A 26,614-nucleotide genomic window follows, 5' to 3' on the forward strand; every position below is an offset into this window, starting at 1 on the left:
TGAAACTCCTTGGCTTTGCAGGCACTTTAGCAATGTTAGTCATGTGTCTTTGGTTTCAGATTCTTCCAATTCCTATTTGATGTGGTTACACAATCCATGTCAAGGCGACTTAGGCCAGTGGAAGTGAAGTGTTGCTGGAGATGAAAGGCGGCTTATGCAAATGTTCACTGTCTTCACCTGTTGGTCTAATATTGAGCCTGGCCAGCAGAAGCATGTTAGAACATTCTGCCGTGCACATGTTTATGTCCCACATTTTACTCGCGCTCAATCTCATGCTCAGCTTCTCATTTTCCTTTTCAGGGTTTGGACAAGAGTGTGTGCTGACCCGATCACTAAATGGCGCTGACGGTGAACCTTATCGGTCCTTCACCATGGGGCTTCAGAATATTTGGAGGACGGGACTTCAAGAAAGCCATAACTGTATCAAAGGTACGGGTCAACAGCCGCCCTGTTGCTGAACCTAGTCACACCTTATCAAACCATATCCTCTGTTTTTGTCAAAACACAGCCTGTAATGGCATGTCATGCAAAGTCAACTTCCTCCTCACTACGTCTCTTTTCTTGTCTTTGTTTGTGTCCGCGGGCTGCTTCGTACCTATTTCCTTGACTACTGAAACCGTTAGAATAGAATGGAAGTAGATTACATTAGAAGGAAACCACTGATTACAGTTACAGTGGAAGCTGAGGTGGGAGGTGAGGGGTTCCTGGTCGCAGAGTACAGTCTGTGAGTGTGGGTTCATGTTTCTGTGCTAACTCATGTGCACGACCACGTGCATCAGTATATTCATACTTCAGCATGTGCATGATATTTTTTACTGACTATACTTTTCCAGTCACTGTTAAAAAAAGGGAAGATGGGATGGAAGGAGCGGAAACGTTACCACTGTAAGCAGACAGAACACAGTAAACACCACCAGGAAACCCTCTGCATGCCAGAGACACCCACTCCTGCCCACTGCACATTCTGGTCCTACATCACCACCTCAGCCTGTTTTTTTCCATCGAGACTTTCCCAGTAGCTCCCCAGACCATAAAAGATAAATTATGGCAAAACCATGGCAGGGTACCCGTGCCTCACACAGACTTTGACTTCAAAGGTGTTTAATGTTTGCCCCCTCTTGACATCTTATGCTAGAAAAACAGGTCCTCTCATGAACAAGTCGGCTTTAAGTCTGATTTTGTTCCTGCTATCCAGTAAACAACACACCAGCATGTTTGCTTGTCTCAAATATCAAACGGGTTCTCTGAAGTGACAGGGATTCCAGCTGAGAGAAACTTCATCACTGCAAAGCCCAGTTTGAGAAACGGCTTGTCTCCCCCCACCACCATCCCTCCCCCCATCCCGCAGTTCAGCAGCCACAGGGTTGGACCATCTGAAGTGGTTTGCACTTGGCACAGAGGCGACATGGATGCCCTCTTTTATTCCTGTTGGCCTGAAAGATAGCTTGCCCCGTTTCACTTGGGCACCAACCCTGGAAAAAGAACCCCCAACTGCTCTTAGTTTATGTGAAACCAGGCGTGTCCTGATCAGAAAAGGCACGGACTATTGTGGGTCACCACAGCAACGCTTAATTGCCTCTCGAGTGGGCCCACAGACATGGCACCTCTGCCCTCTTGCTTGGCAAAAAATGGACAGACAAACTGTTGACTGGCACCCTGTTTGCATCCATATTTCCTTCAGAGATGTAAAATGAGACTTTCATCTACTCTGATTGGCTCTTTATTTGTTTTGTTTTGCATTCTTTGTTTTATTGCCTCACTGTTTTTAATTGTGAGGCAAACACTTTTTGTGGCCGGTGTCATACTCTCTAAAGTTTAAGCAGCTGCAGCATCAGCCTCCTCATTTTGCCCTTTGTTTTAGTAAGCCTGTTTGTTTGGGTGTGTATGCCTGGGACACAGGAACCGAGCTGGGAGCGGTGGCTAGGACGTTGTGTTTGGGCCCATTAGTGTGGAATTCCCTCTGATGTGGTGGTATAACATTGGCTTTGACGTGCGGTGAGGCTGGTTGCAAAGGTCAGGCCCAGTCAAACCATCAAGTAGTGTCACACTAATGACTTCTCCCCGAGGGTGTCATGAATCTGTCCGCTGTTGACCGGCACTGCCTCGTTCCATGTGTGTGAAACGCTGTGGCGTCTGTTGGTATTTACTATGAATGTTGTGAGTTATAGAGAGAGAGACAGTTGCATTAAGAGCGTGGCAAAAGAGTGAAGCAAGTCTTCAACACCTTTTCTCATTTACTCAGTTGTTAATGCTGAATGTCAGCTACTGATGAATGGTCCACACGGCCTTGAGATACAGAGCTGTCTGTGCCTGCCAGATGGATAGCATCCATAAAGCGATATATTCAGAGCAGGACCTGGGGCCAGTAGGACCTAACTGTTTTTCTGTTCAACAGGTCAACAGGGGCAGCAAGGCAGAGCAAGCAGACCTGCAGCCCGGTGACATTATCTTGGAGATCAATGGGGAAAACACGGCCGACATGCTGAACGTGGAGGCGCAGAACAAGATCAAGAGCTCGACTCAGCTGCAGCTGGTGGTGGACAGGTATGCTGACATGCAGATCTGCTATAGAAACAATATTATGCTGCCATGGTGTGTAGTTTATATTGTGTATATGTCTATGTTGCATTTATAAACATAAATACAATACAGTGCCCTGCAACCTTCTGCAGAATAGCTCCCCTTATAAATACCCCTAATTTACTGTGTTTGTGCCAAGACCACAATCGCCCCAGCCTCCGTCTTTTTGTACAGTGTTTTCAAGTTTGACATGCATGCACTGTACTGTACAAACAAAAACAAGTGATTGTAATCAGGGGAAATGCCAGCGTGTACGAGAGCCACACTGTTCCCTTCCCCGGTCCCTCTTAATAAACCCTGTTCTGAGATTTGCCAAGACCTTGTTTGGATGGCGGTGAGTTGGCTACTAAAAAGGTTTTCCTTTGAGCCAGAACTGCTCTTGGCTGGCATTTTGATTAAAGGTCCTCCCTAAATTCTCATTTCTTGTCACTGTTGCTCCCCCGACTCTCTTTCTCAGTCATTCTCTCTTACAGCACACAGACACACACACTCTCACGCACGTGTGCTTTCACATACTTCCTCCTTGGATGTCCCACGTCCATGTGAGTGAATTTTTCCCTGCTGACCTCATGTCTCCCCCCAAGCCAGAAACAACACCATTACTTCTCTCCTGCCCAGGACAATGCCACTGTGTAGCTCTGCCATGTCTTTAATCCCACTCTGTTAACTGCCAGTGATTTCAGCACCAAGACTCTTATGAACCTCACAGGCTCCTGTTTCAGTACCACTCATCAGGCATATTATCCAATTGATTTACATTCAGGCGAGCTCTCAAGAGGTCTGTAATTTAGTAGCACAAATCTGTAATGTTTGATTTGTACTTTGCTTAGGCGAGAGCACTCAGCTCAACATCTGGTTGGCAGTTTATTCAAACCAATGGGTACTGGTCGTTATCACACAGATGCTGTTGCCCACTGAAGAAGTTGGCATCAGCTCATTCTCAGAATAGAAGAGTTGTTTTTAGGCTTGTGTGCTGCTGAGGCAGCAGTTTATTGTTGGTGCATCCAGTGACGTGTTCATCCCAGACTTTGCTAACTGGGGTTATATTTACATAACAAAGCAACCACACCATCACTGTCTTATCATTGACCCCGAAAATGTTTTGGCCCGGCTTTGTTTGCAGCTACTTGTTTGGACTTCATTGTTCATTGATGCCTTGCAGATGATGTCATGTTGACCAAAGCATTTGTCACTCTGTGATCCCGTCGCTGTCTCACAATTCATTGGTATAGCTTTACTTTACAGCTATACGGTTGCAGTACAGTAGAGTTTTCCTTTTGATAGTGAGATGCTGTGGTGTGCTTGCATGTACTGCTCCCTATGTGTTTGTGTGTAAGATAAGAAAAGATATACTTAACTTTGATTGGGCAGTGTGCGTGTGTGTGAATCCAGCAGCTCGCGTCATTATCTCATTAGATCACCAAAGATCCAAAGTACTTACTGTGAAATAGTGTTGGCAAACATACTGATGTATTGATGGAGATCGATTTTTTTTTTTTTTTTTTTTTAAATCACATTCAATACTCATTTTCTGCAGTATTGATACACTTGTACCAGCAACACTTTCTCACCCTCTATAATTGTTACTGTTTACTAGTCACTCTGCTGTTCTCTGCCAGTAACCAAGAGAAGAAAAGTCATCACTGTCCTGTTGTAGCCTTGTCATATTTATCATTTCACACAAGCCCTGTGGTATTGAAAATGGTATCAAATATTATTTTTTTTCAGTATCGTGACAACACTACTGTGAAACAAGAAATGCCATATGAACCTGACTGCATTATTTTAAGTTTTGCATGATTGGTAAAGCAGCAGGGCTCGATATCAAACCTCATTACGAAAGTCAGTTAAGTCAGTTTCAACCCTAACCCTTTCATATAATCCATAATCACAAATTTGACACAGGGGGTTCATATTTTTTTTACAACATACGGCACCCTCTAGCCATAGACCCTGAGATAAAGACACAGCTCTACAAAAAACCCTTTAACATAAAAAACATCCTTTTTATGTTTTATTTAATGTTTCATTTAAAAACTAATGAAATTTGAAAAACCAAACAGTAATTTATAGAAAAATATGATTGTGTCTAAAAAGAAGTATCACTTAAGCAACATTACTGAAACTCATACCAGTACTAGCATGAACAATTTTCCAATAATACCAAGACCTATAAAACAGTGGCTTGCCTCATCCCAAATATGCATCACAGCTTGACGCAAAGTATGTAGCTTTTGCTTCTAGTGGATTTGTGTCCTCTTGAACTCTGGTCAGTATAATGTTTATTTAATGTTTGCAGAGGTATTCATACAACACACATATTTGAAGACTGTGCCTCAGGTGCTGCCTCAGGCCCCAGGTCCTCTTGATGACTGCTGTGCACAGCGAGAATCAGCTAAGAGTTTCATGTACTGATTTATGTCAGTATGGCATCTCTGTGGTGTAAAGTCACAGTTAGTATTTTCACCAGAAGCAAATTCTTCTTCTGTAATGGACACCTGTAACCAGAGGTCATCGGTTATAGACTAGACACCGATCTGATCATTGAACTAAAAAAAACCCTCATGGTATAAAGACCAGAACTTCCTCTCGTGCTCTGATCTACAGTGAGCAGTAGAAAGTGGAAGTTTAAAGCACAAGGTGAGCATTTTTCAGTTCCTGACGCAAAGCAATGAGTTTTTCAGGCCTTCCACATTAATATGTCTCTGACAGGAAGAAATGCCTTACAGTATGCTGTGTCAGTTTTTGTCTTCTTTCCATCTCTCTCTTGTACACAGTATATGGAGCCCAGGCCACGAGAGGTGTGTTTCTGGGTGATTTACCACAGGCATCCAGGCCTTCCTGTGTGCCTCATTACCCCAGGCTCAACCAAAAGCCAGTCAGCCTCTGGCCCTGCAGCCAGGGGGGCACTGTGTGTTTGCATTGGCGCATATACCCATATTTTCCCCTCCAAATTCAATGATGGAATTGCTTACAGAATGTGTTTCCTATTTAAGAAAGTAAAACAGAAGTGACGAGTTGGAAAGACGAGATTCATCGGGAGAATATTTCCTAAAGAGGGGCCGAGTCTGCAGTACTCGTCTTCTGCACTAATCTCCGAGAATCATGGGAACATACTGATGGATGCCTGCCAGGACATTTAGCAAAAGGGATGTCAAAAATGATGTTTTTGTTTGTGCTTCGAATGAAGTTCACTTAGACTTATGACCCTTAGAATTTTTTTTTCTTTACTCTGTATTTTTCTTGCGAGTTCTTGAACATGATATTACGTACTTTCGAGTACAGCAGCTTGTCCAGAATGCCGTTAAGACCAGTTTTAAATACCTTGCTTATTTATTTAACATGAACTTCTGTACTGCCTTACTTGATTTTTGTCTGTTTTTAAATTCAGCAGTGATTAGATCAGACTTTATCCCACATGCTGCATAGACAGAGAATGAACATTTGGGTTGTCAGATTTTATCAGTGTTGACAGTCAGTTGATCTCTGTGTTTTCTGTCTTTTAAGACCTGAACCTCCCAGTCCTGGACAGACTAATGGCATTAGCACCCCTGAGCAGCTCACCGGACGCTTCCAGGTCAGTGCTTTAATCTCTCCACAGTTTGTCTTGATTACTGGACATGAAATGGCAAATTGAAGTCCAGGAGAGTATTCTCCATATCTGATCCACAACATTGCTCACAAGTGCCTATTTTATTTGGACAATGTGTTGTTTTGACTACACAGGGTATGCTGCTTCATTTCTCCCAATGCATGCATCACACATCTGTTTATTACATATCTGCTTATTTCAGTGTCCTCAAGATGGAAGCAAAACAAGCCATTGTAGTGATTTAGTACTTGTTCCTGTGTTTTATTGAGTTCACAATGATTCCCAAAGCACCACCTACATAACATGGTGATACTGAGTAAAAAATCTGTAGACATGTTTAAGGATACAACATTTTTCTTCTGTGTTTTTGTGTTTGCTGTCATCCTCACAGGTTTACTTTATACTCTTCACTTTAGCCTTTCGCTTGTATGGCAAAATTGCATTAGTGCAGATCAAGTTACTTTCAGCAGATACTAATGCAGTAACATTACTGTGGTGTGATGTTTTGCAGGAGGCAGTAATAGTGAGTCGAGATGAGAATCAAAACTACAGAGAGTACACCATCTCCAGCCCTGCGTCGCTGTCCCCTGGACCTTATTCACCAGATCCTCCTGCCAGCCCCGACGGGAAGAGGGACAGACTGACAGCGACCACCAACAAGGGGTAACTCACTCGACCTGCTGTAGTTGAAATCAGCATTGCAGTGTTCAAGCATGCAGATAATTTGGATGTCCTTGCATTTCTGATAAAAATCAGTCACGCTAATTGGCTGCAAAGCATATTTAATGACGGGGAGGTTTTTGATGCACCTCCTCTAATAAAGAGTCCACCCTGGACCACAAAGGTTGGAATTTACATTTAAAAAAACATTAACAAAAGCATTAGTGAAACTTAAATACTGTCGTGATTGTAGCATTTGGAGTTGTTGGACAGATACTGAACCCTCAGCTAGCTTGTCCACTCCTGCATTGTTACTGAGCTTACCAATCGTGCAACAAAAGCAATGGATTATACTGTTTGAACTCACACTATGTGATCTGGTTACTTCTAAATTACGCTTTGGACAATCAGCTTGAAAGAGTAGATAGAAAAGGAAATTCTTTCAGTGTGAACAGGGTTTAAGATTAATTTTAAGAACATTGTAGAGCTCGACGTTGCAGATGGTTGAGGCTTTTTTTTTTTTTTTTTAGAAACCCGCCCATTCACTGCTTAAATAGGCTTATATCTGGACAAAAGGTTGCAACAAGTGCTCTCTTGACTCCACAACAGGCCCAGAGTCAATAGACATGGGAATAACAGACAGAAAGTGGAGCCATGGGATTGTACTGTAGTAACAAAGGATATGCACAGGATATCACATTCCACCGTTTGCATTCAGTGCAACAAAAGGCAGAATGTGGAACGTTCACCACGATCTCTCGCTGCATGGCCATTTGTTGACTCTCCAGGACAACCTTTAGAAGGTCACAGTTAAAACTCCAGTGAAGCTTCCCGCCCTGCATACATCATATTTCCATCTTGTCATTAATGCAATTAGAATTGTTAGTATTTTTATATTCTTCTATCTTAATCAACCATTTTGACACAGAATTATAATTTTCAGTAAAACTGTGCAGTACATTATGATTCTTTAAAATAATCAAGTTTATACTGTTAAATCAAATTGGAATTTGTACAGATTCCCATGGAAAACCTGCAGTACTGTGATATGTTTGTTAAAATGTGTGAATATGAATAAAATCCTGTATTACTGTATATGTAATTTAATGTCACAATGTCAATTAGTGGTGTAACGGTACACAAGTCACAGTTCCTTACCGGTTTGGTACAGATGAAAAAAAAATATTCCCATTTTCGTAAGGATACATTTATTTTTTATTTATTTTGAACAGACAGTATTGCAAGTATTAAAGAGAGACAAAATCCTGTTCCTGGGGACAGAGAAAACATTTTGCCACCGATAACTCTGAACTGTTTTCATCAAAAATATAAGGAAGATTCTACATACTTCTGCTTTACACTGTAAAAACACTCAGCAGTTTCCCAAAAGGCAACAGGTCAAAAAAGGCTATATATGAGTTGCATTTCTTATACTATGAAACTGAAAATAAAAGATACATAGAATAATAAAAAAATAAACCTTTCATTGTAAGCACCTAAACAGTTATCATCCTGGTGATCGGCACATCTGGGTGACGTTGTTGAATGTGTGTCAGCATTATTGATAGATGAAATAACCAGACAGGAATGTCTGTTTTTTGGCTAGTTTAGCGAAATACTTAGTACTTACGTCATATAAAACCCAGTATTTATTGATCTGCAAAATGGTCTACCAGAGATATTTAAAGGATAACCACTGTACCACAAACACGATTTTAAAAAAATCTCAGAGGGTTGACATATTTGTCTGTCTCATGGTGTATATATAGCCTATCCCATATGTGTGTCTGACTCTATGTTGCCTTCATGTTACAGTGTCCAACTGCGTCCATGGTCTCCAGAGGACAGGAGTCACAGGATGTCCAGGCCACTGTCACAGGTTGGTTTCAGTTGTTTGCTTAAAGTGACCACATCCTCTTTTCATTCCTCTTGTAAGTGCTGCTTTGGAAGCAAGTTCTGATTCATGCCATCAAGAGTCGTCCACCATTTGTTTAGTCAATAACTGTCCACTCCGCCAAACAAAAGCAGCTGAATTCCAGCTGTAAAATGTCTTTAATTAGATGGGGACAATTGGTTCTTAGTGAGCGTGAAATTACGGTCTCCTCTGACCAAAAACAAGAGAGACAAGTTCATTGTGTTCCAGACATTGTGCCATCACTGCTGCAAAAATAAGTTTGCTACTTCGTACTTTAGATGAGATGATTATAGGATGATTTCCTACAGCAACTATCATGGCACATATATTGGTTTGGATCAAGGATGAGTACAATAATATCAGAAAGATACATGCAAATGTTTAGATGGATGTTAAATGTCAATGTCATTCATCTGTAGCTGCAGGTTTAGGCTGCAGTCAGTACAGCTAAAGGTTTCTTTTCTCTCGACTGTAGACCTGTGTTTATTTTGACTGCGCTGTCCCAGTCTGCAAGAATAACATGTTTGAATTCACAACCTTTCCTCTTGAATTGTTACTCTCTGATGCCACAGAAGATGCCCTACAAAAGGGCTGCAGACTCCACTGTGCTGTTTGTGGACTTCACATTAAAGGCAGGATACAGAGGGGGTTTGGCATTTTTATAGCAGGGAGTGTAAAAGCTACAAAGGTCAGTCTTTGAAAATATCTGACATTAAGCTGAACAGCAGTCTGGAGCTGTTTCATTCAGAGCCTGCTTCAAAGAAAAAAAATGAATACTTTCCGTCAAAACAATGGCCCTAACCTTTAGTTGTCTTAATGGCGACTCATTAGTCTCTGTAAGAGGTAAAATACAGACTGGGGGTTATCATGAGACTGCAGCTAAACTATGCTCTGCTTATTCACCATCCAGCAACAAATCCAAGAAGGGGGACTTGGGCGTCTGGAAAGACTTCAGTGATTTAAAGAGAGAACATGTTGTGGGAAAGTTCATCATCAGCTATTTCAGCTATGCCTACATGCTTAGTCTCAAGCATGGGTCCCACTGATACAACATGTGAGTTGACAGAGCAGGAAAAAACATACAAGACCTTTTGTATTGGCGTAAGGAATTCCAGCCATTTTTATAGCGCTGGACATTACATAAAGTTAGATAAATATGCAGAGGTTTGAACTTGAAAACATTGGAGCGCTCCTTCTAAGCGGCCGCTGGCTGAGAAGGTCCATTTTAAAATTTCTCTTCGAGTTTGGGATTCTTTTGTGTTGTTTACATGTTAAATGGGATTCAGATGCACTGTCGCTCACAGTGGTGTCCAGCCTTTTGAGACTGATGGCGTACGTCAGAGTAGTTTTGATCTCTTTCATACTGTGAGAAAGATGAACCGGTCTAGCCATGATGTAACTTGGGTCCAAGTGGTGCTTTTGAGGATGCCGTCATTACTTTTTCTGAACATTTTAACCAGTCTTTATTGAAATAAAAAGCTTCTGTCAGTCATGACCGCCATGAAATCTGGTCCCAGCAAAATATAGTCTTTAGGAATGCAAGACAGCATCCCTCCTAATAACTAATTTGATGTGACTGCAAAGCCACATGGCATGTTGTCTCCTTCCAAGTTGTTTTAGAGCGGGGAGGGTGTGCAAGATGTCTGTGTGTGTGCAGACATGAATCAGCTCTCAGACTGGCTCGCTGTTTGGCTGATTCAACTGACATGAGTGTGATATGTGATGCTCATTTGGACGGCGGACGCCTCAGGCAGACTTTAAGCTGGAGACTTGAGATGATAAAGTCGTCTCGTGTCAAATCCTTGCACTTTGAAGTAAATTTGCTTTTCTGTGCCACAAAGCCCCTTGGGCAAAAAAATAATAATAAATAAACAATTTAAATTCCAGTTGTTAGTTTTTCAGCTTTTAAAGGAGAGCTACACGGATGTTGCACATGAAGATCAGTATACTTGTCACGAAGACTATCACTCAGCCTGTGAAAACAGTTGTGTTATATATTCTGTGGTTCTTGAGGGCGCATTTTAAAGTCTGATGAAGGTGATGTCACCAGGGTTATTTTGAATAAGCCTTCAAATTCAACAGGAAGTCTGAGTTGCAAACTTGGGGCTTAACTTTAATAAGCATGAGCATAAGGCAGAGAGGGTTTAACAAAAGAGCTGAGTTGCTTTATGGGAAATGTAGGATTCTGTGTTTTTGGAGCTTGACCCTTACTAGGCTCTAAAACTCAGGATATCTCGGTCTCTGCTAAATCTGTCTCTTGTGAGCCCCACAACCCAATAACAGTGCAATGCTAAATTTATGGAACCTTAAAGTTCCCGCCCGGACACGTTTAAAATACTTATACTAATATTTTTTTAACATGTTTTTTACCTCATAAAAACTTTCAAAAGGGATTGGAGGCAGATTTACACCTTCTCCCTCGTTTAGAAATACTAGATCTGGCCTCTGCCCGCCCACCACCACTGCTTGCGGTAGGTTGTGCTTTCCGTTTTCTCTACTGCTGCTTGCGCTAGGTTGGCCGGTGAAGAAGTAGATGGCTAGTGTTAACGTTAAAGGAAATAGCAGAGAGATTCAGCCATATGTGTTTGAGCATTGTTTGAGCAGTCAGACCTAGACTCATATGGGTCTGATTGATGAGTCTGTTGTGCACCAAAATCAGCAACTAGCAGACATATCAGAATGGTAAGTGGGGTTAGCATCACTTATTTGTTTATGTTGTTTGTTAGCTTGTAGGTTAGCTGGCAGTTGCAGCCTTAATGGTTGTGAAACATTCAATACTGTCTGCTATGATGGGGCTTTTGGTAAATAGTGGACGGGAGCTCCAGGATCCGGTTTACATCCAAAAACTGCACACTACCATGTTTGCCGTCAAAGCTTTGACTATGCCAATGCCAAGGCTGCTCTCTGTTGTGACAAGTGTGTTATGTGCTGGAGGTTTCTTTGCCGGTGTTGTGTTGAAGTCTGTTCCCCCTCTATACGTTTCTTGTATTACAGTGATTGGCTTTAGTATTAGTTACGTACCTGATCTAGCTTGTCCGAGGTATGTTTGAAATTCAGAATTTAGGGAAGTGCATAGACAGTGACAGACTTTGCACAGATAGTCAAAGTCATTAATTTTAGGGAACAAAAACAGAAGAAAAACATATACATATTTTTAAATGTAGCTAAAATGTGAAGTCTGTAAACTGTTGTGGCTTTTGTCACATCCAGTCCTTTTGACTTAATGGTCTAATAGTCTGAATAGTGCAAGTACTCATGCTCAATTCAGCTGATATTACTGATACTGATATTACATTTTTATCAGTGTTATTTCTCACTTAAAGCATTGTAAGGCTGCAGTTGAGTACAGATGCTGATGTTTTCAGCATTTATCCAAAGCCACATTAAAAAAAACCTCACTGTGGAGTAAATAGTGAAGCTGCCGCCAGCAAACCATGGTGGAGCAAACTTCCGTATTGGCCTACCGAGAGACACATTAGAAGCTGTGTTGTGGCTGAGGGCTCCATTGGCGAGCCTTTAAGAATGAACTCGCTCCTGTCATAGCTGTCCGTCCGGGACGGCCTCACATGTTTGTGGTTTTTATGGAGTCTCCCGCTCTCCCATTCTCCTTACCATTTTTAAATGTACCCTTTTCTCTTATTTTTCTAATGTTGGAATGTGCATCGTCTTGTTATCCTCTGGGAGACATTACATTCCTTCTGTCTCCCTCTACTCCAACATCAACTTGGTCTTTTTTGGCTTTTTTTAACTGTTCATTTAGTATCTTTGAATTAATATCAAGCTTTGTGTTTTGAGAGTGCAGTTTGAGATGTTTATTCCCTGCTTTGTCCACCTTTTTTTATACTTTTCCGGGTCTTAAAGCTGATTTCTATTGCTTGCTCTGCTGTCTATGCCTGACAGCCTTAGTGTTTACCATCATCCAGCCTAGTGGATGAGAGTTCTGGGTTTTGGCTGACCTCTTCCTCCAAGGGATGTCTACCCTGGTTTTAAAGTGGTGACGAGCCTCCCGCCGCAGTGCTGTGATTAGTGAGTGGAGTTCTTTCAGAGCGCTCGGTGGGGAAATGGCTGGGAAGAGGCCTGCCATGGGCACACTGTGCATTATGCTGCTCGGGCTGGCAGGAACACAGCAGCCCAGTGAGCGCTAAGATGTGGAGCCTCCATGACAAGGGCCTCTGTCCTGTCTGAGAGGTGCAGAGTGCTGCTGTATCAGGTGATCAGCCTCTCTGAAAAGCTCCTAAAAGGCTTTTCCACCCTTGTTTTGGCTCCCTGGGTGAGGAGAGTGGGATGCGCAACAGGATCCCCCATTTTCCAGGGTGTTGGATATCCTGAGAAAAAGCCTGTGTACAATAGTGGCTGTGATGGCAGAGGCTATGGAAGGCTGGTGCTGCTTTTTCCCTCGCGTCACAAGGCCTGTCGTTGTGTGATGGGAGCTGGAAGAGATGGGGGTCAGGGTGGAGCGGAGTGGACACCAGGGAGCCCGCTGACATTCCCAAACTGTACTTAAGCCATCACACCACTCCAGCCAGCCCAGAGGCTGCTCAAGCACAGCAATGTCCTTTGTGAGTCATTATGGAGTCCCAAAGTGCCTGCAGCACCACGCAGAACACATGTATGATAATATGCAAAGATTAAAATTGCATGTTGCATGGTCACTGTACTTCTTTAAAGCATTTGGCTTGAATACACTTCATCCTCATTCAAGGGTATTGTCTTTTCCTGCATATTTTTACATTTATTTGCATTTGTAGTATCTATGGATTCATTTTGATTCTTGTTTGTGGTTAGTGCATCCAATGTTTGTATATGTTGGTGTCTTTTTAAAGTTGTGGGTTCAAGTCTCTGTTGCACGAAGCAGGTCTTTGTTGCACGAAGCATTCATTCTCCTGAAGTGTCCTGAAGCAACAGTCCCAGCCAACCAGCTTAAGGCTGAGGCACAACAAGCTGATGGTGGGCTGATGGTCAATGTCAGGGTGTCGATGAGCGTCTGTCGCCCAAGTTTTTGCAGTGCATTGGCACTAGTTGGCCCTTGTTGGCTTTTTTCCCTGGCCAATTCAGGATTTTGAATTGGCATCTGAGACAGCAGAGCTTGTTGGTGAATGTAATATCACTCTGATTGAAGTTTAACTCAGTGCATGTGAAGAGAAACGTATGTGAGGAAAGCGACCAAAGTCAAGAGGATGTGAGATCCAAACAGACTTGTTGGATCAGGCAAGATTATTTTTAGTCATTGAGCTCTTTAGCAGAAATGGATCATAACTGTTAGTGGTATAATTCACTGGCACATGGTAAATATCCTTTGTTCTTTCAACATTGGATTGTGTTGTTAATGTGCTAACTGGCTAACCAGCGTCTTGAGTCTGTCCTGTTGGTCTTGTGGTTTCCCTTTTTGAATGACTCATACAGACTACAGCTGCCTTCGGTAGGTTGGCTGTGGTTGGCTGTTGGTTGCACTCTTTGCAGTGTATTCAGGTGCATTTTTTTATGCAACAGTTGGCATGTGTTGCATTGTCGCCGTAAGTTCTTTGATGTAGGTTTGGTGTGCTGGGCAGAAACATACAATAATGCAAAAATGCAAAGACAACTGTAAGAATAAATGAGTAAAGCTATTAACTCTTATGATCCTAAAGTGATGCATGTTATTGGGTGCAGCTTTGCACACTGTAGTTTTGTTATGTCATGCCATGATGTGACTAGCTGACTTTAATATCTACAAGCTCACCACCATGACAGAAGGAACTAAGACATCCTAGATTCCTGGAAGCTGGGCATGAGATTGTATCTGAACTGGCCGGCCACCGTCATGATTCAGACCATCTGTTTATATCATCAAGAAATGACCACAACAGGATCTCTGTTGCGAAGAGCAGGGCCAAAACCAAACTGCTTTTCACGAGACATGACCCGTCGCTGGGCCATTAGGACCAGGCTCCATGTCTGGGTTTGCAGTTGCTGCACTTTGAGGTTCCTGAGGGTTGCCTTAGCGGGTTGCCTGATCCTGTGCTGGGATAGGGTGGTTGCTTTATAAATATCCCTCCTAGTGTAGGATGGCCAGCTCCTGCAGGGTGACACCCGTACAGACCAGACTTTTCCTCTTTAAGCTAAATTGGGTAGAGTGTCCTTGGCTCTATGACATGTGTCGGTAAGCTCTTTATCCAGACAGGGCAGGGTAAATATCCATCCATACATCCTCAATACCATACATTTCTCTGTCCACTATTCTCACAGCGGGACAGCCTGCACGCCAGCGGCTGGCTTTGTCCTGCTCTATTCTGGAGGTTGTGGTGGACTGGAGTGCAAAGCTGCGGTCATCGCTTTAGAGCAGAAATGGAGACTTGGCATGCAGGAATAGAACTAAGTTTATGTTTTTCAACTGGAATCAAAATGTAAAATTTTATATTGCACGCACTATTGGTTGAAAGAAAGTCTTTACAAGTCTCCAGTCCTGAAAATAGAAGTAAATGCACCTCACCTGTGAGTGGCTTCACCTCCAGCACTAAAAAGACACATATCTGCTCCTTGACGATGATGGCTTGGAATGATGTACTATTTCAGGTCTGACATGAGTGGGGCTGTTGTTTAGTTTGGCAGACCGGTGCTGTGCTAAGCCAAGCCAGTGTCGGGGAGCAGTGCTGGCCGTGGCCACGGTGGAGGGATGTTTTCTTCTTCTCTGCACAGTGAGCTCTGTGACTGGACAGTGTGGGGCCTTTTCACGTGGACTCGTAGCCGTTAAGCTTGGGGTCCATTGTGGCCACTGCGCGGGCAGCATGCCTCTCCTCATCCCAACTGATTGATCAGCACGCCTGTTTTTCTTTCCCCTGGAGTGGAAAAGCAAACTGGGGCACTTTTGATTCCCGGTGCTTTCCAGGCCCCCGAGCGCACTCATGGGGACACTCTGCACTGCAAGTTTTATGGGGAAATGTTGGCCGGGAGAGATGGGCCTTTTTACTAGTTGGTGCTGTTTACGAAGGTGGTTGAGTCGTATGTCAACATTCCAAAAGTTGTTGTCAAGGGAACGACGTGTATAACTGCCTCTCAGTGTATTCATGCCAGCAAAAACAAGACATGTCAGCATATGCTCCCCCCGTTTTACAAAGGACAACACCTACATTTCAGGGTAATGGTTACTGAGGCTACATTTGTTCATCATAAATCATAATTGTTAAGCTGGTAAAATGGCACCGAACACTGAAGAATAATTCTGCTGCACTGAGACACTATAAATGCATCTCTTGCTGACATTTTGGATTTACGTTTTAGCCAGTCACGGAAATTCCTGTAGAAATTTGAGTATTAGGCTGTACTCCATCATGTTGTATTGCATTATAAGTCATAGTATTATGTTAGACAGTAGAGTTACTGTACCTCTGAAACCAGAGTGAGACTTGCCAGATGTTTTCTGTCTAATAACTGCAGTTGTGTTGCTGTCAGGCTCATTAACCATTAGAGTCACCTTTATGGAGGGATTTTCACTGATTAGCTATCAAAAGTGGCATCATATCTGGACCTCCCAGCTCATAATCTTCTCAGTGTGGTTAAACTAATCTTCTTTTGATTGCCACTGTCTTTTTTTGATGCATATGAGAAGAGGCATCCTGGCAGCCACAAATTAAAAGTATCATGTCGTCCAGCAATTTTAGTCCAACCATAATGAATTCCAGATGTCTAATGAGCTTGATACGCTGTTCCAGTCGGAGCCTTGTGGGGAATTTAATAGGGATGAAAAATGTGTTGCTTGCAGCACCCTTCGTGGATAAATAAATGATCAGACTCTTATTCATTCCTCATTGTGTCTTTGACTTTTTGGTGGCAGGGTGGGTGAGAGCCTCCCTCGGACCACCTACACTATGGTCACATGAAACGGCTTTGGCTCGTCTTAGGGGTCTCAAATTGTTCTCTGTGCCATTACGGTTCACACACAACCAGGTTCATCCACGTGTATCATGTGCTGAGCTGCAGGAAACATGGACATTACAGTACAGAAAACTTTGATCTGATGTTTATGGTAAATATTTCCTTGAGCATCAACTGTAAATTTGTCAGTGTATAGTCAATGTGTAATTGTATACCGCTAATCAGTTTAGATTAAATAATGGAAATCGTAGTCTCACTGGCATAAAGTTAAAAAGCTAAATGCAGCTCTGTTTTAGCTGACAGTGGCCAAAGTGCACAGAGTGAATTACAGTACGCTCACAGTCATCCTGTTGTCTTCATCTCTCTGCTGCTCATCTGGCCTCTAATCTTGTACATATGGTTTATATCTGGAGCAGTCTGATGGTGTGTGGCCACGGTAAACGAATGGAGAGAGGGGGAGGTATTAGCATGACAAAGATCTGTCATTTTATTCCATCTTATTGAATGCTGCACAGTGTGCGCCGGGGCCAAGAATTTATATGTAGAAGGCATTATAGAGGATTTAGAAGGTTGAGCTTGACTTCTAAAGCTTACTCCATGCACTGCAGTATGGACTGGGTACTGTAAATGAAGAGTTTTACATCCCTGTTTCAGAGAAAGGTAAACCTAGCATGCCTTAAGGTTAGAAAATGAGATCATCTATAGAGCTTGTGTAATAAATGTGGGCTTGAAAATACATGTAGAATAGCAGAAAGGGGGTCATCACTTTAAGCAGCCTCTTTAGGAGCTGTAGTTGGCCTGCACCCATCAGCCCACTGGTCTTGTTGTGTCATTATAAATCATTGTTTAGTCTGAGGCCTTCCATTAAAGAGCTGTAGTGAGATATGAGGCAATAAAAAAACTAAAGAATGTTAATGACATGAATTTTGATACAAAACAATCATTTTTTATTTGTTACAGAATGTGGACACGGCGATGCACCATCGCTCAGACATAATTACAGGGCAGGGTCCATCAGTGACAGTGGATAACGAGTAGTTTACCGTCAGCCTCAGGTCTTTGCTCAGGACCTCCACCAATGCACACTGCTGGATAGGAAACACTGTACACAGCTCTGATTATTACCCAGCCCAGGATGTCTGGTGTCCCCCGCCTCATTGTAGTACAGCAGTCATGTCTGTGGTGGAGACAGTGAACGAGCACTTTCTTACAGCAACATCAAGCTTCCCAAAATAAAAGCTCCCCTAGGCATCGGCCCTGTGCGCTGCTTGGCCCATGCCCTGTAATTGAAGCTGCAGGGTGGTAATGATGATGATGCAGAGTGGCTTGCTTGGAGCCAGACTGAAGGCTCCTCCACTGGCACTGTCCCCAACGTCTCCCATGGGCCTTGATCTGAAACAGCTGCCCTTACTTCAGTTCACCATTTCCTGTTTGTTTGTGTCTTGAAGTGGCCAATCAGACAGAGGCTTGTACTTGTTATAGAGTGATTCTCTTACATTTTGACAGTTTAGCCACTATTTTTCCCTCCCGCACGAGCCTTTCCCTGACCATAAGCCCGTCACACGTGGTCATTCATTCACTTAAATCAGATCATGACGTTCAGGCTCAGTCATCCAAAAACCAGATGGTATTTTCAAGAACAGATTTTATAAACTGATTTTTGAAGTGGATATTCTTAATGGTTTTAAATAAATGAATCACTGCTAAAAATGGTTTGGTAGAGTGATGTGAAACACACAAGTTGGCACAACTGTTGTGGTTGGAGACGCCCTTTTTTCTGCTTTGAAAAATGTGGCTTGTTATGGCTTTGTCAGGTCACACCTGTTTTGGTTAACATACCAATAAAGCGCATGCAGAACAGGGAAAACACACATTTGGATTTTTATGTTGGAATCAAGCTGAATCCCATTAATGGCACATTTTGCTGACACACAAGGGTGTACCCTGTCTCTCTCCCAGTGCATGCTGGGATAGGCTCCAGCCCCTGCCAAGGATAAAGCAGTTATACAAAACGGACGGACGGATAGATGATTCAAATAAACAGCAGGCTTCAACACAACCATCCACAACTAGTCTGCCATCTTTGCTGCAGATGTCTTGATGTAGTAGAGGGACACGTCCTGCATGAAGTTAGATTTTAACATTTTAGCCTCTGAAAACTTGGTTTCAAATTTTAATTGTTTCTCTACAGTATTAAGTATACATCACTAAATAAGCAATAATCAAAGTTAAAGTTTGAAAAAGAAAACATCTGTGTATCGATATGATTTATTAAGAGTTTAACACTCAAAAACTCAGCTAATGTGCTTCAACAGGACTGTGTGGGTTTGATTTGATCAGATTTGATTGACAGTGACCTGGAAACATCAGCAAACACCCAACAACTGTCATCAGATTGGATTCAGATGCTGCTGAATCCATAATGTTGCAAGTAGATGGTAGGGGTGGGAAACACAAGAGGGCCTGCAACATGATATCATCATGATACTTAAATTATGATACAATGTTGTTGCAATATTAAACGCCTTGCTTAGTATTGCAATTTATTACCTTTCATCAGCTGTGAGTTATGTCCCCAAAGGAACACTTTGTCAACATCTGCTTTAACTAATAAGACTAAGCTTGTAGTTTGTGTATCCCACTTCAGTCATTTTTATTGCAGCAAGATGTATCTGGTGGAGCGAAAAAGCAGTTGATTTTATTATTCTCATAGTATACCAAAAGTTTAGTTTGTATTAGCAATATTAATCATTTATATAATAAAAAAATATTGATACTTGGCATCTGTGTACCAATACAATAGTGTCATGCAAAATATCAGGATACTATAGGCTATATTAAATATTATATTACCTTTTCCCAACTGAACTCCATCCACTTTAAATTGTGAACAAAGCACAAACAAAACCACAAATACACAATTTAGAATTCTGTCATGTGAAATACTTAAAACCATTTTAACTTTTGCAGAGAATAGTGTGTATGTGTAGGGCACTCGATAATAAGAAGCTGATAGGTTTTCTGGGCCTTTAAAAAGGTGTTTGTTTGAATGTATTCATGCATGAACTCACCTTTCACTCACACAAATACACGGTAAAAAAAAATGCACAGTACAAAACTTTCAGTGGAAGATGTTAAGGTTGGATTTGTTATTGTATACGCAGCTGAAGACCAGCACAGCATACCAGTGACTTACTCTCATGATCCCAGCCATGTTGATTGTGAGCTCCTGATTACAGCTCAGTGCAGCTCTAATCAGAGTTTCCTCCCATCACCAGCCGCAGGAACCAGGAAGAATTGGCTGATGATTTTCTCCAATGGTCTCTCCCATCTCTGAAACATACCCCCATCCAAGACAAAATAATAGGCTTTCCTCGGCTCGCCTGTGTGCCCCTCCCTGAGATTGTCGGTGGGTGAGACATGGGGGCGCTGTTGGCACTGCCATGCAGTTTACTAAATGCATTGGAGCTCTGAGATCAGCTGTGTGTGATGGTTTGATGGCATACAATGGAATAGTGATGATTTTAGAACAAAGATGTTTTGGGGAGCTCTGTTTAAGACCATTAGCAGCCGTGCTGCATTTACTGCTATAAAAAGCTGGAATCAGACTGTGTGAGTGGATGAAGGTGAAGGGGAACTTGTTATGGCGGTGCGGACAAAGTTTTTTTGAACTTTCTAAGGTCAAGCTCAATCACAGCTGCATACTTGCTGTCACAGTGGAGTGCATTTTTTTTTCTTTCTCCCTTTTCCATTTGTTTTTCTTTACTTCATTGCATTCCTCTTCAGTCTCATAGATCAGAGTTGTGATTTTATTGTAATTCTTCAGCTGTTGGAGAGCATGAAGATCTACATTCAGTAGCCAGACACTTATATAACGTAGGTTTGGTTTGCATTAGTGTGGACTCATATGCACATACTGTGTGGCTTCACTAGGTCTTCCTGAAAGAATCCCTAAAGCATGTATACTATCAGGTACATGCCCCTGAGATTGGTTCACAGCAGGAGGGTACATGCACTTCTTTACTCTTGTGCTGTGATGATATGGAATATGTGATCCTATGAGCCTGCAGTTATTATGCTTGGTTTATCCTGGGAAGAATCACAGGGAGACGTCCCAATGATCATTTCTGGTAAAGGCTTCCTGGCATGCACCGCTAATCTGCCCACTCACTAAGGAAAAAGAAGAGGAAAATTGGACTCAATTGAGAACAGAGACATTGTTCAAAGAGTTTCTGAATTGGAAGCGGGTGCTGGCATTGGACACACAAATCTTTGACTCCATCAGTGCCACTGTGTCAGCGTCAAACTCCGGCATCAGCTCCAACTTGAGCCTCAGACATGTACGGGTTCAAAGACCTGGGTGGAGACATTTCTCCCTTGGATGGAGCGTGAGTTAACACTGATGCCAGCTGGTGACGGTTGAGGGAGAAAAACTCAGTGAGCTTTTATTGTGAAAGCTGTACTCTTGAGTTGTCTGTGGGCTGTTTGATTCGTAGTCAACGTTTTCCTGGACCATGCACAGACCTAAAATAAAGTAATTGCTTTGTTTCCCAGCAAACTGGAAGTTGTGAAAGTGTTTGGAGACTTCCTCTTTTTCTTTTTTTCTTTTTTTAACTGAGTCATTCTTTTTAGTTGAACATTGCAGCAGTGCATGAGTTTGCATTCTGTGATCAGCAGTGGTCAGTGGCACAGGTGGACATGGTTAGATGCCAGACATTGTTGTGGTTAAAAACAATTAGTCTGTAGGAATTCCTGACTGTAAAAGTGTCTGAGTTGAGTTATGTGCTGTGCAGACTTAGTCCAGGTGTGCTGAGTGTTTAGTGTGAACATGTGCCTAAGGTCACTTTCACTAGTGGCTCACTCCTGCACCTTTATGACATAATTAAATAAATCAACCTTTGCCCGCAGTGTTGTAACTGTGTGTGCTCCTTCCTTTGCTTTCTGCTTAGCTACAAAAAAAAAATCACTGGCACATTTGCTGAGACTTCAGTTTATGAACTTCTTCTGTACAGTAGGTATGTAGCGCCCTCTTCTGTCCAGTGTCACACATTATTCACTTAATAGCTAAGACTTCACTCACAGTTTCCTTCTTGAATTGCACTATTGTTTGTACAGTACTGTAAGTGTTCGGTTTGGCTGGTTGAGCTTGTAGCCGCGTGGAATGTCTCTCATTTCGTGACGAGGGACACTGTTTATAACTGCCATGAATAATTGTGAGATTTGCACTGCATCTGGAAGCCATTGAAGTACATGCAGGCTCTGTCTTTCCCATCAGACCAACAGTGGAGTCAGTGCCAAACATCTGTTGCCACACAATCTATCATCTATCAGCTGAGGGGCTGCAGTTCAGCTCTGATATAAATGGTAATCAAGACAGAAAATGTTGATGTGGGTTGCTGTGATTGTTGGGACTGATCAGCCCGCAGTAGAGGAATGTGGGGGTGTGACTCATGCAGCAGAAACTTTGAGAGCACGGGGCACCAAAAACAATCAAACGCTGACAAAGTGTGTTGTTTGTTCTGCAGTGAAAGAACTTCTCCAGGTTTCAGTCAAAGCTGTGAAGTAAAAAAGAAGCTGTGTTACTCTGTATGTGGTGTTTCTCCATCTGGAGCTAATTTAAGATACTGATAAATGTCTCCCCTTTTGATCTTGACTGAATATATCCTGCCCGATGGTTTGTCAGAGTTTGTTTTATTCCAACTTGTCATATAGTACAGTCTCGTCAGATTTAGAGCTTCCTGAAACAAGGACACTACATTTGTTCAGTGCCAGTACACTGCTTGGAGCAGCAGTGATCCAGAAATGCTGCTGCTGATATCCTGCCTCTGCTGAGCATAGCTTTTTTTTGTGACTCTTTTACTGTAACATCGCATCAGTCTAAACACTTCCACACTTTCTCAACAGACTCCAGAATTCTGAACTTCAAAGTCAGTTTCAGCTGCTGGAGGAAGTTCGACTTTCATGCTTACTCACTCACTCTTGCTTTTGTTGTCGCTTTCCTCTTCCTCCACAGGAGTTCTCCCCTCCAGACTACAGAAATAACTCTGTGTCCAGCAGAACCCCGACACCCCCAGGACGCTATTCACCTCATAGCCCCATTGATCGGGACGCACCCATGTCCCCACGTCGCAGGTAAAGACCACATCGAAACACCAATAAACGCCATAGTTAACTGCAAAAACTATGTACAGTAAATTACACTGACTGCTGTGGATACCTTTTTAATCTTTAAATTGCATGTTTTGTTGCAATGAAACATGAAATAGAAATGTGTTACAATCTTGCACATCTAACCAGACATGTAGTAACTATTCCACATCAGTCACTGTTTGTACTGCATCTGATGTAAAAGTGGAAAAGAGACACTTATATGTTTGAATATTAACAGCCAGATGTTTTTACAGTCCACAATTTTACATCTTACTCTATTTTAGTTTGAAGTTTCTCCACATATAACAGCAGCAGGATGGTGTCCTCTCTAACAAGAGTATGTATACAGTACTGGCAGTCATCCTGCGCCATCTATAGGCCAGTAGAGTTATACACACAGATTCAAGCCTGGTCCTTGAAAGCGTAGTCGTTTTATACAAAAAGAAAACACAATAAAAAAAAAAAGCTTTCACTATAAGCTAGTACTAGCAGTAATAAATACATTTGTAAAAACTCACATTTAGTTGACATAATGCTGGGCAAAATATTTGTTATATAGATATTGTGATATGAGAGTAAATATCATCTTAGATTTTGGATATCATAATATTCAAAGTGTTGTCTTTTCCTGGTATTAAAGGTCTAGTGTGTAGGATTTAGGGCTTCTGTTGGCAGAAATGGTGTATATAATACTCATAACTATGTTTTCATTAGTTGATAATCACCTGAAACTAAGAATCTTGTTTACCTGAGAAATGAGTCATTAATATCTATATATCTCCTGTAGAGTTTGCCATGTTATTCTACAGTTGCCTCGAACAGGCAAACCAAACACTGGCTCTAGATAGGGCCATTTGCGTTTTTGCGTCAGCAGCCATAGTTCTCCTACACCCTTGGCATATGAGAGAAGGTTCTGTTCTGCATTCTTACTGCTAAATGCCACTAAATCGTGCGCACTGTATTTTTAAAGGCTGCATTAAAGTAAAGTGATGTAATTTTCTTAACTTACCAGACTGTTCTAGCTGTTAAACTATTTGCATTTACCCAATTATATCCACATTGCTGATGATTATTTATCAAATATCTTATTGTGTGCATATTTTGTGAAAGCAACAGTATAATCACTATATCTGTATTGACCTATGTGGTCGAAAATATCATGATATTTGATTTTCTCTGTATCGCTCAAAGTTGAAGTTGTGACAGAGAGGTGCTTATTATGGTTATGTCTGAGTAATCTCATCTAATGACACAGTGGTATCCACTTACACCTCCACTATGAATCAGCAGCTCAGATACTGTTTCAACTTGAGATGGTCTCCATAAGCCTGACAGAAGTAGTTTTTATTGCAGAAATGTTGTGTTAGATTACATGAGGTTATTTCAGTGGTTAGGATATTGCAGTATTTCCCATATTTGGAATTTATCTGCTCTCTGCTCGAAACATTCCTTTGTATATTTGTAATTATTGTTTCTTCCTTACAAAAGTCTGAATGGAAAGGCAGTTAAAAGGGCAAATGGAGTGAAAAGTCAGTCAAAGCAGTGCATTGATTGAGTGTGCAACTGTTAGTCAGTTTGTGAATTCACTGTTGTGCTGCAGCTGACCGTCGGTGCTCAGAGCTGTTTGCAGCTGCACTGAGTCAACAACTACAAATGAACTTTCATCCTTTGGGAAACACTAAATAGTCACCGGCACCACCTGCGCTACAGTTTGCTTTTTCCTGCTTCGCCCCCTCTGATGAGGTGATGTAGCTGTAATTTGACTCAGTTCAGAGCATGCAGGTGTTTCCCTCTGAACATTTTTTGGATTCACTTACACTCAGCAATGTTTTTTATCTCAGCAGAAAAGAAAATCTTCTTTTAGTCTGCACACGGTCCTCTGTGTCCACTCTCTCTGCTGGAGAGGCTGGTGCCTGTGTTTTCACAGTGCAGGATGGTTGACTTTGGCCCCAGTTCCCCCCTGGGTAACCGCAGCTCGTGATATGACGTGTCAGCAACGGCAGTCATATCCAAACACCCCATATTCCCAAAAAGTCAGATTTTGCTTCTCCCCCTGATTGGCCCCCAGTCTGGAGCCCCCGGCTTGCACACAAAGCCTCTCCCTGCTCCTCCCCAGCCAATCACAGGCTTAGTGACACCCATTTACCCACCCCTTCATGTCGCATGTCCAATGAGTTTCAGCCCAGAGGCACACCTTTCAGTCAGACTCTTGTTTTTCTGTCTCGTCTGGTTTAGACAGAGGTGTGTGTTCGGCATCTTATATTGTTTTCTTTTGTATGTTCCGAGTTTCCACAGCAGTGTTAGACATACAGGGAGAGTTACTGGAGAGAATAGTTGAGCTCCCTTTCTTTGTTCCCTCTTTGTTTCTCTTTGAGGTGAGTCTTGTCATTTTGAGTTTTGTCATTTGGATTTCATTTTGTCAGGATATACCGACTTTGGTTTAGGTGTTGTACTGCAAGTACAATGGTTTGAGAAATGCAGTTGTGGTTGTGATCTTGGATATGTTTTGGCCACGCTCATGTGCTATGACTAGATCTTTATCATTGCAGCTCTGTTCCAAGTCTGGGTATAGAAACCAGCAACACATTGCTCTTAGATGTAGACATTTTGTAGATGTGAGAACATTTAAAAGCACAGCTACTCTGAAGTTGTCAGCTACTTTAGAAATCTAACTGCTTCCACTGCAAATCCATGTGCACTAGACTGCTTGCTCAGATGCATGGTGTTCCCTCTCACTCTCAGTTCTGTTATTTGTTTTCCTCCCATTTGACCTACACTTTCCATTTGTTCTGAGAACGCAATTTCAAAAGGAATAGCGAGCAAGGCAAAGATGGATTGCTGAGGGTGGAGCTGAGCATGTGGAGAGCTTTAGATGTCTGTTTTCAATTTGAAGCATGTTCAGTGATTCAGAGGAAAGGGTCTGAGCCTCGTCACAAATTTGTTGTCTTGTCTGTTTGCCATCTCCTGTTTCAGCCTTGTTCATTTAGCGCGAAGCTTAAAACTGAAATCCAGGCAGTCACAGTACATGTCGAGCACAGCCATGCTTTAAGCTTTTTAAACCAATATGAACATGAGATGTTTTATATGCAACACACTGAGGAAATGTTACATGTACAAGAGAGGTGCATAATTATTATGGCATTGCTCTTTTGCACATTGACATTAAAATAAAACTGTGACTTCCAGCTTTAAGGGTCTTTGAGACTCATAAGCCCATTTCATGCATGGTCCCCATGTGTAGGACAATGCAGAAGGACAATGATCCTAAACATAGAACCAAATCAACCAAGGAGTTTTCTTTTCTTTGGCAAAACAGCTAAATGTTCCTGAAGCCAAGTCTGTCACCTGACCTTAATCCAACTGAGCATGTGTTTCACAGACTGAAGGCAAAAGCCTGTAACAAGTAAGAAGTGAAAATTGCTGCAGACCTGGCAGAGCATCACCAGGGAAGATACCAAGTATTTGCTGAAGCCTGTGGTTCATAAATATTATGGACTACAAAGACTTTGGCAACAAATATTTGACAAACTTCTTATCATTCCAGTAAACTGTGAGGTCATGTATGAAAAGCACTGCGATACCTTCCCTGTTTGCCCAAACTAAAGCTTCAACTCCGCATTTTAACTTCATAATCATTGTTTTAGATGTAGTGTGCATCTGTCAGTCCAGGCACCTTCATTTTGTCCTTGTATAACCATATAACCAAATACAAGGTCTCATAGTGCAGTGATGCTTAAACACGTTATTCAACAGTAATAAGCAGTTTCCATGGTGTGGGTTTAGGTCATTGTCTTTGAGCAGATTCTTCACAACGCAGGTGTCGGTTAAAGGCTAAATATTTGGACAGATCTGTTGTATGTGACAAC

The 26,614-nt window shown here is 42.1% G+C and overlaps 1 protein-coding gene across 1 annotated transcript in view; it reads left to right on the plus strand.

The window, feature by feature from the left end:
* The window catches only part of pdlim2 (PDZ and LIM domain 2 (mystique)), a 43,950-nt gene that overhangs the window by 11,336 nt on the left and 6,000 nt on the right, over positions 1-26,614 (plus strand). The window contains exons 2-7 of the mRNA XM_050051789.1: positions 301-429; positions 2,396-2,544; positions 6,088-6,157; positions 6,684-6,835; positions 8,648-8,711; positions 22,612-22,730. Of these exons, the coding sequence (XP_049907746.1) occupies positions 337-429; positions 2,396-2,544; positions 6,088-6,157; positions 6,684-6,835; positions 8,648-8,711; positions 22,612-22,730 (647 nt within the window). The 5' untranslated portion in view covers positions 301-336. The remainder of the gene's footprint in view (positions 1-300; positions 430-2,395; positions 2,545-6,087; positions 6,158-6,683; positions 6,836-8,647; positions 8,712-22,611; positions 22,731-26,614) is intronic.

The sequence above is a fragment of the Epinephelus moara genome, chromosome 8 (genome assembly GCF_006386435.1).
Source record: "Epinephelus moara isolate mb chromosome 8, YSFRI_EMoa_1.0, whole genome shotgun sequence".
Taxonomy (NCBI): Eukaryota; Metazoa; Chordata; class Actinopteri; order Perciformes; family Serranidae; genus Epinephelus; species Epinephelus moara.